General features: G+C 42.0%; 1 protein-coding gene across 7 annotated transcripts in view; it reads right to left on the bottom strand.

Moving 5' to 3' along the window:
• The window catches only part of ubap2l (ubiquitin associated protein 2-like), a 34,285-nt gene extending 21,299 nt beyond the window's left edge, over positions 1 to 12,986 (bottom strand). For 4 of the 7 annotated variants that reach the window (XM_084081184.1, XM_084081186.1, XM_084081187.1 and 1 more), the window contains exons 1-7: positions 12,742 to 12,959; positions 10,711 to 10,848; positions 9,173 to 9,250; positions 8,298 to 8,408; positions 6,807 to 6,978; positions 3,379 to 3,489; positions 2,545 to 2,593 (exon numbers count right to left, since the gene is read on the bottom strand). In XM_084081184.1, coding sequence (XP_083937310.1) covers positions 2,545 to 2,593; positions 3,379 to 3,489; positions 6,807 to 6,978; positions 8,298 to 8,408; positions 9,173 to 9,250; positions 10,711 to 10,806 — 617 coding nt within the window. In that variant the 5' untranslated portion in view covers positions 10,807 to 10,848; positions 12,742 to 12,959. Of the gene's footprint in view, positions 1 to 2,544; positions 2,594 to 3,378; positions 3,490 to 6,806; positions 6,979 to 8,297; positions 8,409 to 9,172; positions 9,251 to 10,710; positions 10,849 to 12,741 lie in introns of all 7 variants that reach the window. The other 3 variants (XM_084081189.1, XM_084081190.1, XM_084081185.1) reach the window with 2 other exon arrangements.
• Between the last annotated feature and the right edge of the window lie 1,155 nt (positions 12,987 to 14,141).

Below are 14,141 nucleotides of genomic sequence, written 5' to 3'. Positions count from 1 at the left end.
GCACCAGTGGCAGAAAAATCATGTTTCGGTTAGGGGAAAGTGAATGGCATTAAACTGAGTTGTGAAATATAAGGATAGCCCACACACTGGATTTATGTTCCACTGGTGGTTCATTGAGCAGCTTTTTGACCTCAACCTATCCATGTGTATTCCACCAATCTCATTGCATCCCCCTTTTTGCGTCTAACAGGGTCCATCCTCCCTTGCAGCAAAAGCAGACCTGCCAACCTTGGGAAAATGTTTTTTTTTAGTACCGTTTTCGCGCGCGTTTCTGCGCATGCAGTTTCTGCATGCGTCGCTTTGCTTGAACACAGTAATTTCCCACTATATTCCATAATCAAGTTCAATAATAAATCTGCTTTTTATGAGTAATTGAAATAGTGATACGATTATCAACAACATTATGTTGATAAGTTATATTACTTAATCAAATATAAAATCAGTACGCAGCCCTAATGCACATGTAGGCCTATTACATGTATGTACAAGATAAGACAGTGAAGTACAGTCAGACTGCTCACATGCTCATTAACATTGGAACACCACACTCGCTCACTCTGAGCTAGCTTGTGTTATTTTGGCCTGCTATTATATATAGAGTATGATTTAAGGAATACCATGTTGAGAATTCTTCTGTGCCGATTTATTGGTGTGGCTTAATTTTCTCCTTCAACCCAAAGGCTTTGGTGGAACTGTTATCATTTAGGTTTAGGGTCTGATGTTAACAACACTATAACAATAAGCCACCTCCGACAGTATTACAACATGGTATGCATGATTGAGCACTTTTTTGCAATTATAGATATACCTGAAGAAATAGCACAGCTAGTATTTGTTTACATTTTATCCCCATACATTATATTAAAACAAACACCTGTCAGCCACAAGGTATACAAGGGCTTGTAGATCCGACAATGCTTGACGAAGTATAAAGCCGGGCTTCATATAACACAACAGAAGTTGCAGAGACACGTTACTCCCGTTTCATTCTCACTACGGTTGCTGCTAGGACACCTGAATTGAATTCACCTCAGAGGAAGGTTTTAAAATTGATCTTATAAATTACCTGAAGCTCCTTGGTGGCAGATGTCAACATTATAGTTGCACACTGTGCAAAACGCATGGTTCGGTAATACTGCGGGGCGAAGACTGAGCCATTCTTTTTAGTATTAGGGGTACTGTGATCCCTCTCTTTGTCGTCTTCGTCGGACATTATTGTCTTTTGGACCAGTGCTACGGTAACATGAAAGTGATGCAACAGTCAAACAATGCATGAAACTAGTACATAACGTTACCGAACATTAATTTAACAATGTTCCACAACATTACGGAAACATTTTAAGTAGTTTGTACTTAGTTATTATGACTATCTCACAATCTCACATCCCATTTACGGTACCTAGTCAGTGCGCCACGGTCAATGCTTTTCACGGTCTGTGTTTTACACTGACTCAGTCTAGTTCACGCAGCTGCATTCAATTTGAGGAGATTTGGGGTCAGAGAGGGGTATGCACTCTTCCACCAGCACTCAATTGAACTCCCGTGAGTTGAGTTTACTAAAACTGAGGGGTAAATACCGAAATTTTGTTTGAATGTAATACGGCGCCCATCCCCCAAATTGCATAGTTTTCAGTAGGCATTTTGTACCTGCGTACCGATACCAAGAATGCTGTAGTTTGGACGCAAAATATGTGCAGGTTGGCAGGTATGCAAAAGGAGTGCCTAGGTCTGTACTCTGAAAGGCAAGCTGATGAAGTCACAGAATCCCTCAGCTCACCCAAACAAGCTGCTTTGCTTAGAAGTTAGAACCAAACAAAACCAGTATCACTTTCTGTTGTCAAAGGTGAAAATGACATGCTTAAGCATCTTGGAAGGAAGCCAGTGTGCCTGCAGCCTCACTAGAGGAAACCATACACTGCCACGTTTTACAATCCCAACCCCCATCACAACATATTGTGAAATGTGTACATTTTGCCAAATGTGGAGCTGTACAGTTATAATTTATGGCAGATAAAGCACTACATATCTAGATTTAAATGGCTGCTCTAACTTTCCTGACAGTAACAAAAGTAAATAAAAATCAAATAAGGCAATGTCATCTCACTATTGTCATGACACAGTAACCTACAACCCTTTAGAAATGCCAACACACAATTATCACTGCAACCCACACAGACACACAAACCAAAGCTCTGCATAACTTGTAGGATAACACACAAATTAGAGGAAACCCATATGCAATGGCCAGAAAACATTAGGTTTAAATGTTAGCCAATTAGGTTGTTGTTAATGTAGCATAATATACCCAAATTTCACTTTCACATGGTTTGTTTGGACACCCTGCACTCTGAAGGTTTGAGTTACATAAATGCTGTGTTCGGCCCACGCTGTTCCACTCCACTGGCCGGCCAAACGTCCCGCCTCCTTTGGATTAAGGCTAAACAATAGGCTGGGGTCCTGCTCTCTGGTGACCATGGCAACAGGTAAGAGAGCGAGGAGGAACAAAAAGCCCTCTGGTTTTAGGCGACACAGGTGTTATCTTACCCCATGCCCTGTGCAGAGAACCTGCCCCCTCGCCGTCCAGTAGATACTCCTGCAGATGACACCAGAAACATATTTTACATTCTCAAGCACAATGAACCTGTCAGAAGTACAACCAAGAATTGTTATTTATTTACAATAACTTTTATTAGATACACGACCAGAACAGCATGTCACAATCCATCTATCTAATCTATAATTCTGTAAATCTCTTTATGACTGGTTATCCTTCTTGTATGTCTTAAACACCTCATCTGATCAACTTCACACTACTTCCGAGGACCCAAGGGAGTGTTGTATCGAGTGTGAAGTCGCCCAGATGAGAACGCTGCAAGGGCTGGGTAAAATGGACAAAATCAAATATGATATTTTTGGTCAAATACCCCGATATTTATATGTTGGCTATATTAATTTTCCTTTTCTCAAACATTTTCAAAAATGGCAAATGTACAAATAAATGCATGCTCGACACATTGAGCTTGTAGATCAGCCACTTTAGACATTCTATTTTTTTTTTACATTTTTAAAGATTTTTTGAAAGTATAAAATAAGGAAAGTGTTTAAAACCAGGAAGAGACAACATTTATGACATATCCAAAATCCCAGACGATATCTTGTCTCATATCAGGATATCGATATATTACCCAGCCCTACCGGCTACTCAACACTGCAAGTTTTGAGGGGCAATACAGTGAACCAAACAATTCGATCGTTCAGAACGAGCACTGCACAACTTTGTTAAATATTACTCTGCTCTAAGTTGTCAGCAACTCCATCAGGAGTCCTTGTGGCTTGTGTGCAAGTGTATGAGAGTGCATGGGTGGGGGCATCTCTTACCCACGCCCACGGCCCCTCTTCCTCTGCCTCTCCCCCTGCGGCCTCGCTCTGTGCCTCTTCCAGCAACTCCACCAGCCTTGCCTCCATCCAGGCCATTCTCCTGACCACGAACTGGAGGGGGGGGAGAATAAAGTTATGTTATTACCCATTTACTCCCGCTTTAATTTTTAAGCTTCTTTCTATTCAGCTATCTGACAAATGAAGTTCCCGGCAGGGCGGGACAATACAAGTATTGCCTACTGATGTTAATGGTTCATCCTTTAACCGTTGAGAAATTGCAGGTTAATACCAACGTTTTTTTAAATCACACTAAACGGTGCGATATTTTGACAATATTAATTTCCTTTTCCATTTGACAAACATTTTCAAAAACAGCAAAAATGGCAGATGGACAAATAAATGCATGCACGACACATTGTGCTTGTAGATAAGCCATTTTAGCCAGTCTCTTTTTTTTTTACAATTTTTGAAAACAAAAAATAAGGCCCAGGCCCTAAAATGAGGCCTGGAGGAAGCCGCCACGATACAAAGCTGTAACTGCTTTATGATTGCTGCTCATGGTGCTGCCTTAGAAAAGTAAACAGAGAAAAATAAAGAACCTCACACACAGATGGAGTTGGATTTGTTGCCTTTTCAAAATCTATGTCTCTGCTTGGTGTAACAATATCACAGTATCATGTTCCGTTTAACATAATTGTCTCCGCCAGGCCGAAAGGCATGGCGAGAGAGTATGTTTTTCCCCCTGTCCGTCCGTGTGTCCGTCCGTCTGCCAGCAGCTAATCTCCGCCACCTTTGGCCCGGTCGCTGTGAAACTGTGCATACACACTCCCTGGATGCCACAGCAGAACCTCTGCCCCACATTTTTAAGATCAGCCTGTCATAGCGCCACCATGAGGCTGACTTTTGCAAAACACATTTTTGGATATTACTCCAAAAAACATGCTGTCCAAAAAACATGCAAATTGGTACACAGTATCTCTATAGCAATGTGATCAACACGGAGCTGTCCGATTTTCCATATTCTATCCTGATTGGCTAAGATTGCCTTCCAAAGTTTGCAGGATAGGTCCGTTTTGAACAAAATTCCTCAATTCATGAACGCAGTGTGCGATTTCCGTGAAATCTTTCACACACATACCTGGCGGAGACTTGTGCTCCGAGGAGCAATTTTTCTAGCATAGGTGAAATAGGCTCTGCCTTCCTCTCCTTTTCCCAGTCTCTCTCATCTCTCTTGCTGATCGAGCTCCAGTCTGACGTCACACACTAGTACAATGCCGATTTACGCTGACGTTTGGCACGTACTGTGACGTCAGGCAGTACTGTGACGTCAGACATGACCATATTTATCATTTATTCGTTATTATTGTGGGCTCGCTGCACCACTTAGTGCAATAATATCATAGTACTTGCGGCCAGTCTATGACGTCACCGGTGTGACATCAGGGATCTCCATTCATGAGCATAAAAGGGACACAAGACAGAAAAACCAAACGGTTTAAACTACATTGGTCCCTTTCTGATAATCTCTTGCTTTTCACTTGTGGGAGGATTCTCAGTCTGAGACAGTGACAGAGAGGAACTGTGCTTACAAGAGGAACAACACAAAAGCATTTTGGCAACCGAGAGACCAGAGCAGTCCTACTCCTAAGGGCGAGCAAGATGTATGTCGGAGCCGAGAGTGTCGGAACCGGCAGTGCAAACACAGCAAGTGAAAAGTCATGAACGCAGCGTCCGATTGCGGTGAAACTTTGCACCCACATTTAACTATGGAGCGCAGAGCAACATTTTGGTGAGCATGCATAATAAAAGAACAGAGATGCGAGGAAATGGAAAAGGAGAATAAAATATCATTACTTGTCCAACCCCTAGTTCCCGTAGCAAAGAGTAGTTTCATAACTAAATTAAAACGACTTCTTAACCACGCAATTATGTCTAGGTAACATTGGAAATAGAGAGGGAGCTCCAGCAACACCACCAGAGCTGGGGGACCATAGAGAATATTGGCCAAAGGCAGATGGACGTGGAGAAACTTTGTTGCGGACCTACACGCCAGCCGGCGTAATGGGGATATAACTAAGTAAAACATTGAAAATGGTCTGTGTGGTTAATGTACAGTATTTGTCAAGATATGAATTAAATATTCAAAATAGGTTTAGTCAGTTAAATTAAGTCCCCTCACATCTATATACAAATTAGCTATGTCTAAAAGAAGGAAAACATAAAAGTTATTTTTAGCCTATGGACAATCAAAATCAGACGGAAATATTACATTTTTATGTGCTGTCATAATCAAACTTAATGTTGCCACAATGACTATCAAGAAAATGAAAACTTGGCACTTCCATGTAAAAAAGGTTGCCGACCCCTGCTTTAGGTAAACGTTGCATTAATTGCTGATCTAGGATCAGTGTCAGACCCAAAACTGTAACTTTTAAAATTACCAGCTCAACATTATTATGTTCGTAGAGCACACACAGACAGAACGTAAAATAAAGACCCAGTCACCACTGCAATGGGAGGTCGAGAGATCGGTACTAGTCCACAGTGCATGCCTAGGCTGCTAAGTCTGACAGCGTGTTGCGGGTTCGAATCCCGATGACCTTGGCTGCGTGTCACTTCCCATCTCTCTCCCCCATTTCCTGTCAGTCTACTGTATACTATCAAATACAGGCAGAAAAAGCCTACTTCGATTCAAAACAGCGAATTCTGCCGAAAAGTTATACGCTTGCATGCCTATATAGGAGCAGCTACACACACACACACACACACACACAACGCTAGAGAGAAAGCTGCATCAACGGTGCAAAGTTATAACGGCTTTGATTTAAACGTATAACAAGCAGAACACCCAGCAACACGGTTATTGTTCATATACACACGTGCAGCATTCATTATAAAACGATCTCATCATTTGTGTCAGCAAGAACCTACAGCTGTGGATTGTTAAGTACCACAAAACGTGCTACAGTGACATCAGCGGACAGAACATTTTTATACAGTACAGATAGCCCCACTAAAAGGTGAAAAGTGCAAGCGAAGGAGCCACTTAAGTCGCTGTCTCAAGTCTGCACACAGGTTGGGTACATCCGGGTATGGACCAATATATATTTATAATTAACTCCAGTGTGTAATTTATTATAATTTTTTTATCTGGATTGGTACATGGCTTCACCGACAGGTGAATGACGTCAGGATCAGAACTCGATTGGATCGCTCACAACTTCTTCCCCCAAATCGTATTATGTTCATACAGTAGTTGGGAACATAATGCTACTTGGATAGTAGTAGGACACAGAACTCTACAGTGAAACAATTCAAAAGGATACACAAGCCAACAACCAAGCAGAAGCTAAGAAATACTTGCCATTGGCCAGTGTAGCTATGAAATGAAACAACCCAAAAACAAAGTTTTAAAAAAGGAAGCTCACACTCTCGTCCCCTGCTGGCTCCACGGCCTCTGCGTGGGGCCCCACCTCGACGGCGTGCAACATCCCTCTCTCCTTTGTCTCTGTTCTCTTTTCCTTCCTCTCCAGTCTCAGCCTGGCCTGTCTCCTTCTGGCCAGACACCCCCTTCTTCTTCCCCACCATCTCCCAAGATTCCTAGGGAAGAGGTAGAGAAAACTAATATTTTTCAGACAGTTTTAGGGGACCAACCAAGGAAAAGACACACCAAAGCGAACTGTATGATGTTCATTAAAATCCATGGTGTATCCACATAAATGGCATAACAGTGTGGCGTCACACACAAGCTAAAACCTTAATTTCCCAAATGCCAAAATGAGTTTTAACATTGTTTGCCGCTATCGGAATCAAACTTTAAAAAGAACACTTCACCATTTTTCACCACCTTATCCATTAGGGTTTTTTTTTTTTTTAAAGTGTACACTTGTTAGGATTTAACCGTAGGGTGATATTATACAATTTAGGCATTTAGCAGACGCTCTTAATCTAGAGCGATTTACAGCAAGCAAGGTAATTACATCAAATGCATAGAAGTAGTAATCTAGGATCATAGGTAAACCAAGAACCAGTCCAAACAGTATAATATCAAAAAATAAATATGTACATTGAAAGCTATACGAACAATAGCATGCCAGGTCAACAAATGAACCTGGCATCTGTCTACATAACATGCCATCTATATTAAATGTTAATCTTTGCATAAGCCTGCAAGGTCGTCAAGGCTAGGGAAAGTGCTATGGCAAGTGCTACGGGCTAAGATGGAGTCTGAAGAGGTGAGTCTGAAGATTACTGTGGAATATTTATACAAATTAACATTGCAGCGGACATCATGAGCCTTGAACATAGCAACTGTATCGTATGTAGTGCAGCTGACATCAGTACGTGAACACAGTGAACAAAGCCATCCATGTCACTATAGACAGAGCAAACAAGGTGATCAGCATCCAAATAAAGTTGATTAATGGTTCAAAAACCAGTCAGAACTTCCAACACTCACTTGAAAAACAGAACAAGCATGCAACACTGTCCAAGTATTGTATCAGTCCTTACTAATGCTCAGTAGTACGGTAACATTTCTATCTACTCTGTGTCATTCCAGGAAGAGAAAGCCTAGTAGTCAAAAGCTTGAAATCCCCGCCAATGTCATCGGCAGGTACATCTTCGAGCTATCCACAGCTCATCTCTGAGACACAGTAAGTAGACAGACATGATACCGTTCTATAGTGAACATGAGTGAGGAATAATATATGGAGCTATGGTTGAAAAGGTGTTCCTTTAAGAGCTTTACTGTCATTATCCTCACACCAAACTACACATGCAATAGAGCTCATAACACATGGACGGACTCAGGACCAATACTCTTGAGGTTCTCATCGTTATTCTTATTATAGTCATCTGGTCCTGTGTATAACCATTTACTCCAGAGCCTGGCCCTCACACACAAAGCCCATACTCACAGTATCTGGGCTGCCCTCCAGTAGGACGTTGATGGCTCTGTTAACATCCCCATTGCAGTCATGCAGTGCGATCATAGACTCATCCTGGTCCTTGCCTGTGATGTCAATCAGCTGTAAAAGGTAGAAAGTAAAGAACAGATGAGGCACTGACCCCCTAACACAAAGACTTAAAGCTGTAAACAATCAACCTTAATAGCAGCAGAATGTGTGGGTGGCATTATTATTCTAGGCATTGCTATGCTGTATTGACAGCTACAATGAAAGCCTACATTTATCAAAGTTAAATTAAATAATTTCACATGGAATGGAATTTGGTATATGGTTGATAGACATTTTCATATTTGCAGAAGTGAAAAAAATGTGGCATCAAAATAGGTTCTATCCTTCCAGATTTCATCTATGGCAACACAGACTGTCTGGCTTGTGCCCACTAGCTCCTGAGGTGGCAGACCAACAGTGCCAGATTCCACCAGTTTACATTACAAAATCATACTTTCAGATAGTTACTTCCTTTTACTAGGGTAAACAGGGTCTTGTTGGCTCTAGTCGGTATAAACATTAATTTGGTTTGGTTCCGATAGAAGGAAGACCATTTGTACAAAACCATTAACAAAGTACCAATGCCTTTGTTTACTTATGACAGCTGCAGTCTGCTTGGCAGTAAACAAGCTGGACATGCATCAGATTGATTTCCCCAATGAAATATATGGTCACAAGAATTGAGAGGACTGCTATTCAAGCTACAATAAATTGGACAATGCAACAACCTGATCTGATAAGCATGAAGAAAATATCATTGTGCAATACTGTTTCTGCAGAGACTAAAGAGGGAAGCTATGTGTCCTGGAGCAATGAGAATGTGTGCCACTTCTCACCTGCTTGACCTTCTCTTCAAAGTCAGCATCATTGTGGTCCGAAATCATCTGCGCGAGTCGGATCTGCTCAGCAGTGGCCTGTTATAAGAGTAGAATTAAGTGGTTAAACAGATGTAAATTAAATTCATAAAAAAGAAGACAGGACTTTACTCTACAAACATGAGTAGTTTAGTTGCTAGTTTCAACCAAGGCTACAAGCAATGCCTTAGCCTACTTTACATTAAGGCACATGCTTTGTTAAAAACAAAACAAAAAACGAACTGGTGAAGTTACACTGCCATATCAAAGCGTAATAGTTTTGCTTGTATTTGTAAATAAATGTCATAGCTAGGAATAGTTACTTCAAATAACATTGAGAGAATAATTGCTGTTCTTTCTTCTTGTTTGCTCTGTAAAACACAAATGTGTTTTGTTCTATGTAAATCTGATTAATTAAATATTACACGCTAACAAGTAAAAATCACTGATCCTCTTAGGTAGGTTCTGAAATTATAGCCACCTCAAAAATTCTGACTGCCTGTCAAGTCTGTTCCTCTGTCAACCACTAGGCATTTAGTGAAATTGAACATTTCCAATCAGTGTAATTTACCACCCAGAATGTTGGTGGTTAGTTCAGTTTGTGGTTGGTGGTTAGGTTAGTTTCCTGCTAGTATATATAAATACATCTCATATGCCAATAGTAGTTAGTTAGTTAGTAATCTCTCTCCTGTGAGAGAGATTGAATCTCTTTCCTACCTAGATTACAGGTGGTCATGGTGGGTATATATTAGCTGTAGTTTACAACCCTCGTAGACGTATTTACGATTCTGACGTCTTCAATCTACGAGAGTTGTAGGGTGCACCCCCCCATGGATTCGAGCACTTTCTGCACTTTACCCCGCTACACTCCAAACATGTACAAATTGAAAATAAAAGGTGCTTACCGCAAAGCCCCAAATGTTAACGACCTCGGCGGGGTAGTAGTGATCCCCGTCGAGGTATATCTTTCAATAAAGAAGTCTTTTAATCCAGCTTGTGTCGGAATCTTCACTGTTCTTCTTTTGTTTTAAATGAGTTTGAACTGCGCATTAGCGATTTGGCGGTCGGGAGGTGTATTGCGCACTGCTTCTTCTTTTGTTTTAAATGAGTTTGAACTGCGCAACAGCGATTTGGCGGTCGGGAGGTGTATTGATACATTGTAAGTTCAATGCGCAATACACCTCCCGACCGCCAAATCGCTAATGCGCAGTTCAAACTCATTTAAAACAAAAGAAGAACAGTGAAGATTCCGACACAAGCTGGATTAAAAGACTTCTTTATTGAAAGATATACCTCGACGGGGATCACTACTACCCCGCCGAGGTCGTTAACATTTGGGGCTTTGCGGTAAGCACCTTTTATTTTCAATTTGTACATGTTTGGAGTGTAGCGGGGTAAAGTGCAGAAAGTGCTCGAATCCATGGGGGGGTGCACCCTACAACTCTCGTAGATTGAAGACGTCAGAATCGTAAATACGTCTACGAGGGTTGTAAACTACAGCTAGGTATATATATGGGTACCTGGGGCCTCTGCTTATGCTGTGTCTGGCTCTGTGTCTGGCCTTGTGTCTGCTCCCAGCTGCCCCGGGCTCGGGTTCCGCCCACGGACGTCATCATTTACAGTATATACAAATAACAGTATTTACAAAGGAATGACACCTGAAAGGGGATACATTTATGTTACAAATAACCACGACATAGTTCGTGAGAAATATACAAACTACACTAGACACACACTATGTTCCCAAAACAGACTTTTATGGCCTTTCAAGGAGGGGTTGGACCGTTGGGGTAACAGTGGATGCCAAGCCAAGGCGATAACGACAGGGGGTACTAAAACATGCAACTATACATAGTAGAAACAGATTGTTCTACTGGTACTGCGCCTTTTCAACGCGCTGTTTTGGTGGTGGGGTCTCTGCCGGGAAATAGTGTGTGGCGTGGCATGGGACCGTTGAGTACCACCACGCACACACACAAGTAGATAATGTAACTAAAACGTGTTTGTAAGTTTTAAAGACCCAGCATCACAACCATCATGTGCAATACCATGCTACATCAAACTATAATCTTAGCCTTGGATCAAGACTATCGATCGGTCATATACATCTATGATAGCCTTGATCCAAGGCTAGATCAAACTATAATCTCAAAGCAGCAGTGTGAAAACACACAAATGCATTTTGTTCAGACGACACTGATGTGTGGGTGAACGATTCAGGATGTACACAAACATCACACAGGGTACACGCACGACGACACGCAGCGCTGCTACAGAGAGAGACGTCCATCCATCCGCCCGGTAACTAAACGGTAACGCTGGTATCGTTACGTAAATTTCCCCTCGTCTTGAGGAGTCAGTCCGAATTAAAGCCTACGTCCAGGGCCTGTCGGTCGGATATATCCACCTCCAATAACCACCACAACCACATGGCAAACATGCTAACGTGCTAATATGTGTTGGATGGGGGGGGAGCCCGTCGTCGAGTCTCGAGTCGGAGGGGCTTCCGCTTCTTCAGCCTCATGGCGACGAGCGAGAGACGGTCTAGGACCGACGTCTCTTCGTAGCGCGACAGACGTAACGTTATTTTCAACTGAAAAGACGGTCTTGACCCTTTTTTTTTTCAGCTGAAAATTACGTCATTTTATGAAGTATAGTCTAGTTAGTAGACCAGCTAGCCTGCTAGAAGAAACGACATCACCCGGATTGTGTGGGTAACGTTAGCTGGTTGGCTACTAGGTGGCGTTAACAACGGTGACCTGCTTGCCAACAAGCGAGCTAAACCCATCCACACAGTGCACTTTACTGTCACACAAACACCGCAAATACGACTGACGGGAGTCGGGAAAAGACCACACAAAAACGCCCTGCCATACCAGTCATCTGCCACTGGCTGATAGTTAGCGAGTGTTAGCCATGCTAACGTGTATAGAAGATGCTACACAGTGTTGCCGTATTTTGTGAGAGAAATAAGCAACCAGATTTAGGAAAACAAGCCCAAAAGAAGCAACCAACTAGGCCACATGAGCAATTTATCAAGCTCACGTTGTGAGCTTGGAGATCTGCTACTTTCAAAAGCTCTTGAAATAAAATGTGGAATATTTAGAATATTTTGTAAACGTTCTAAGTATTTTAGATGTTTTTCTCGACACAAATCGGGTACAGGACTCACTGGCACAAAACATTTATGAAAATATTTGACAAATGCTGGTTTAAATCATTTTTGCAAAATGAAAGCAAGCCTAAATAAACAAGTACACTTTTGAAACAAGCCCAAAAAAAAACATAACCACCAATTTTTACAAGCAACTTTACAGAAAAAGAATCCCAAAGTCGCTTATAATAAGCCGACATGGCAACACTGATGCTACACCGTTAGCACTGTGAGTTACACACCACCACCATGAAACACCATCCCCTGTTATGATTATCCCCCAATGCACCCGGTCTGCCGGGTTCAAAGAAACACCAGACACCGAGGCTTGCGACTGCGGCCTGCAAGGCCCCGAGCTGAGCTCACATGAAAATAAATAACAGGCGATCATACTAACCAGAAACAAGGGCTCAAACCGAAAGATATCCTGCAAAACAACCGACCGAATGGTCTCGTCGTCGACCTCCTAGGCGAGAGAATATGCGACCCCAATTCCCCGACGTTTATACAGCAGAAAATACACAGTGAACCGACTCGCGCAGACAATAAAACTGCGAGAGACTCGGAATTTACCTGTTTCTTTTCCACTCTGACACCACAGATAGCTGCTGGGTCACGTGGTTCACACACTGGGGGCTTCAAGGAAACTGGAGCCAGTCACTGCACACACACTACCACACAAATATAACTATGCTACCACAACACCACATATACTTTTAATTGTAATATAATAGCTTTATTTTTTATTTTATTTTTTATCACAAATACAACATTTAACACAACAACATATATATTTATATAGATCACATAACCTACTTTTAACTGTGATATAACAACATTTAATACAACCACATGGTCACATATTTTAACTCAACATGTGTCATTTATCTCTCTCTCTCTCTCTCTCTCTCTCCCTCTCTCTCTCTCTCTCTCTCTCTCTCTCTGTCTATATAGATATAGACAGATCTATATCTATATCTATATATACCTGTATACCTATATATATACCTATATGTATACCTATATATATATATATATATGTATACCTATATATATATATATATATATATATATATATATATATATATATATATATATATATATATATATATATATATATATGTATATATATAATCAGTCAATAAAACATCAACTGATGCACTTGGACACATCATCAGTGTTACCTGGAGTCACTGGGTGTTTCGGGTCTTGCAACAGGCACCCTCCTCCAGGCGATCCGACCGAGGCTGATCAGACCCCGACCTGTGTCCAAGTGGCATGCTACTGCCCCCACTGTCTCTTGAGGGGAGTTAGAGACAGTGCTAATTAAGGGGTTAGGGTTAGCCTGGCACTAGCCAGACCAACAACGCGGATGCGTGAATCCACGCCATCAGTCCGGCCGATGCCAGGTCAGGTTAGTTTAGATGTTGCAGCTGGTGTTGGCGACACTAGGAGGCTCTAGGCACTGTGGTTTGGCACCAGGCCTGGCTCCTCCTTCGTCTGACCAGAAGTGGAGGCTTTTCTGTGGGTTGCGTCGTCGTTGCTGCTGGGCACAAACATCTCACTCTGCCTTGATGGATGAAACCCTCCCTGCAGGTTTCACCGCAGCCTGCAGCAAAAAGTTCTTCCTCACGGAAGACGTGGTTTGGGCTGCTGACCTTTTCCACACCGGGTCGGCGTCTCTCCGGCCGTCCTCTGTCTCTCCCGTCAGTGTCACCCAGTCTGTTCCTGGTTGTCACTGGTACTCCCACTCCCAGAGTTTTCAGTCAATAAAACATCAACTATAAATAATAAACA

Source organism: Gymnoscopelus microlampas, assembly GCF_963454915.1.
Source record: "Gymnoscopelus microlampas genome assembly, chromosome: 15".
Taxonomy (NCBI): domain Eukaryota; kingdom Metazoa; phylum Chordata; class Actinopteri; order Myctophiformes; family Myctophidae; genus Gymnoscopelus; species Gymnoscopelus microlampas.
This window is presented reverse-complemented; position numbering and strand designations above follow the sequence as displayed.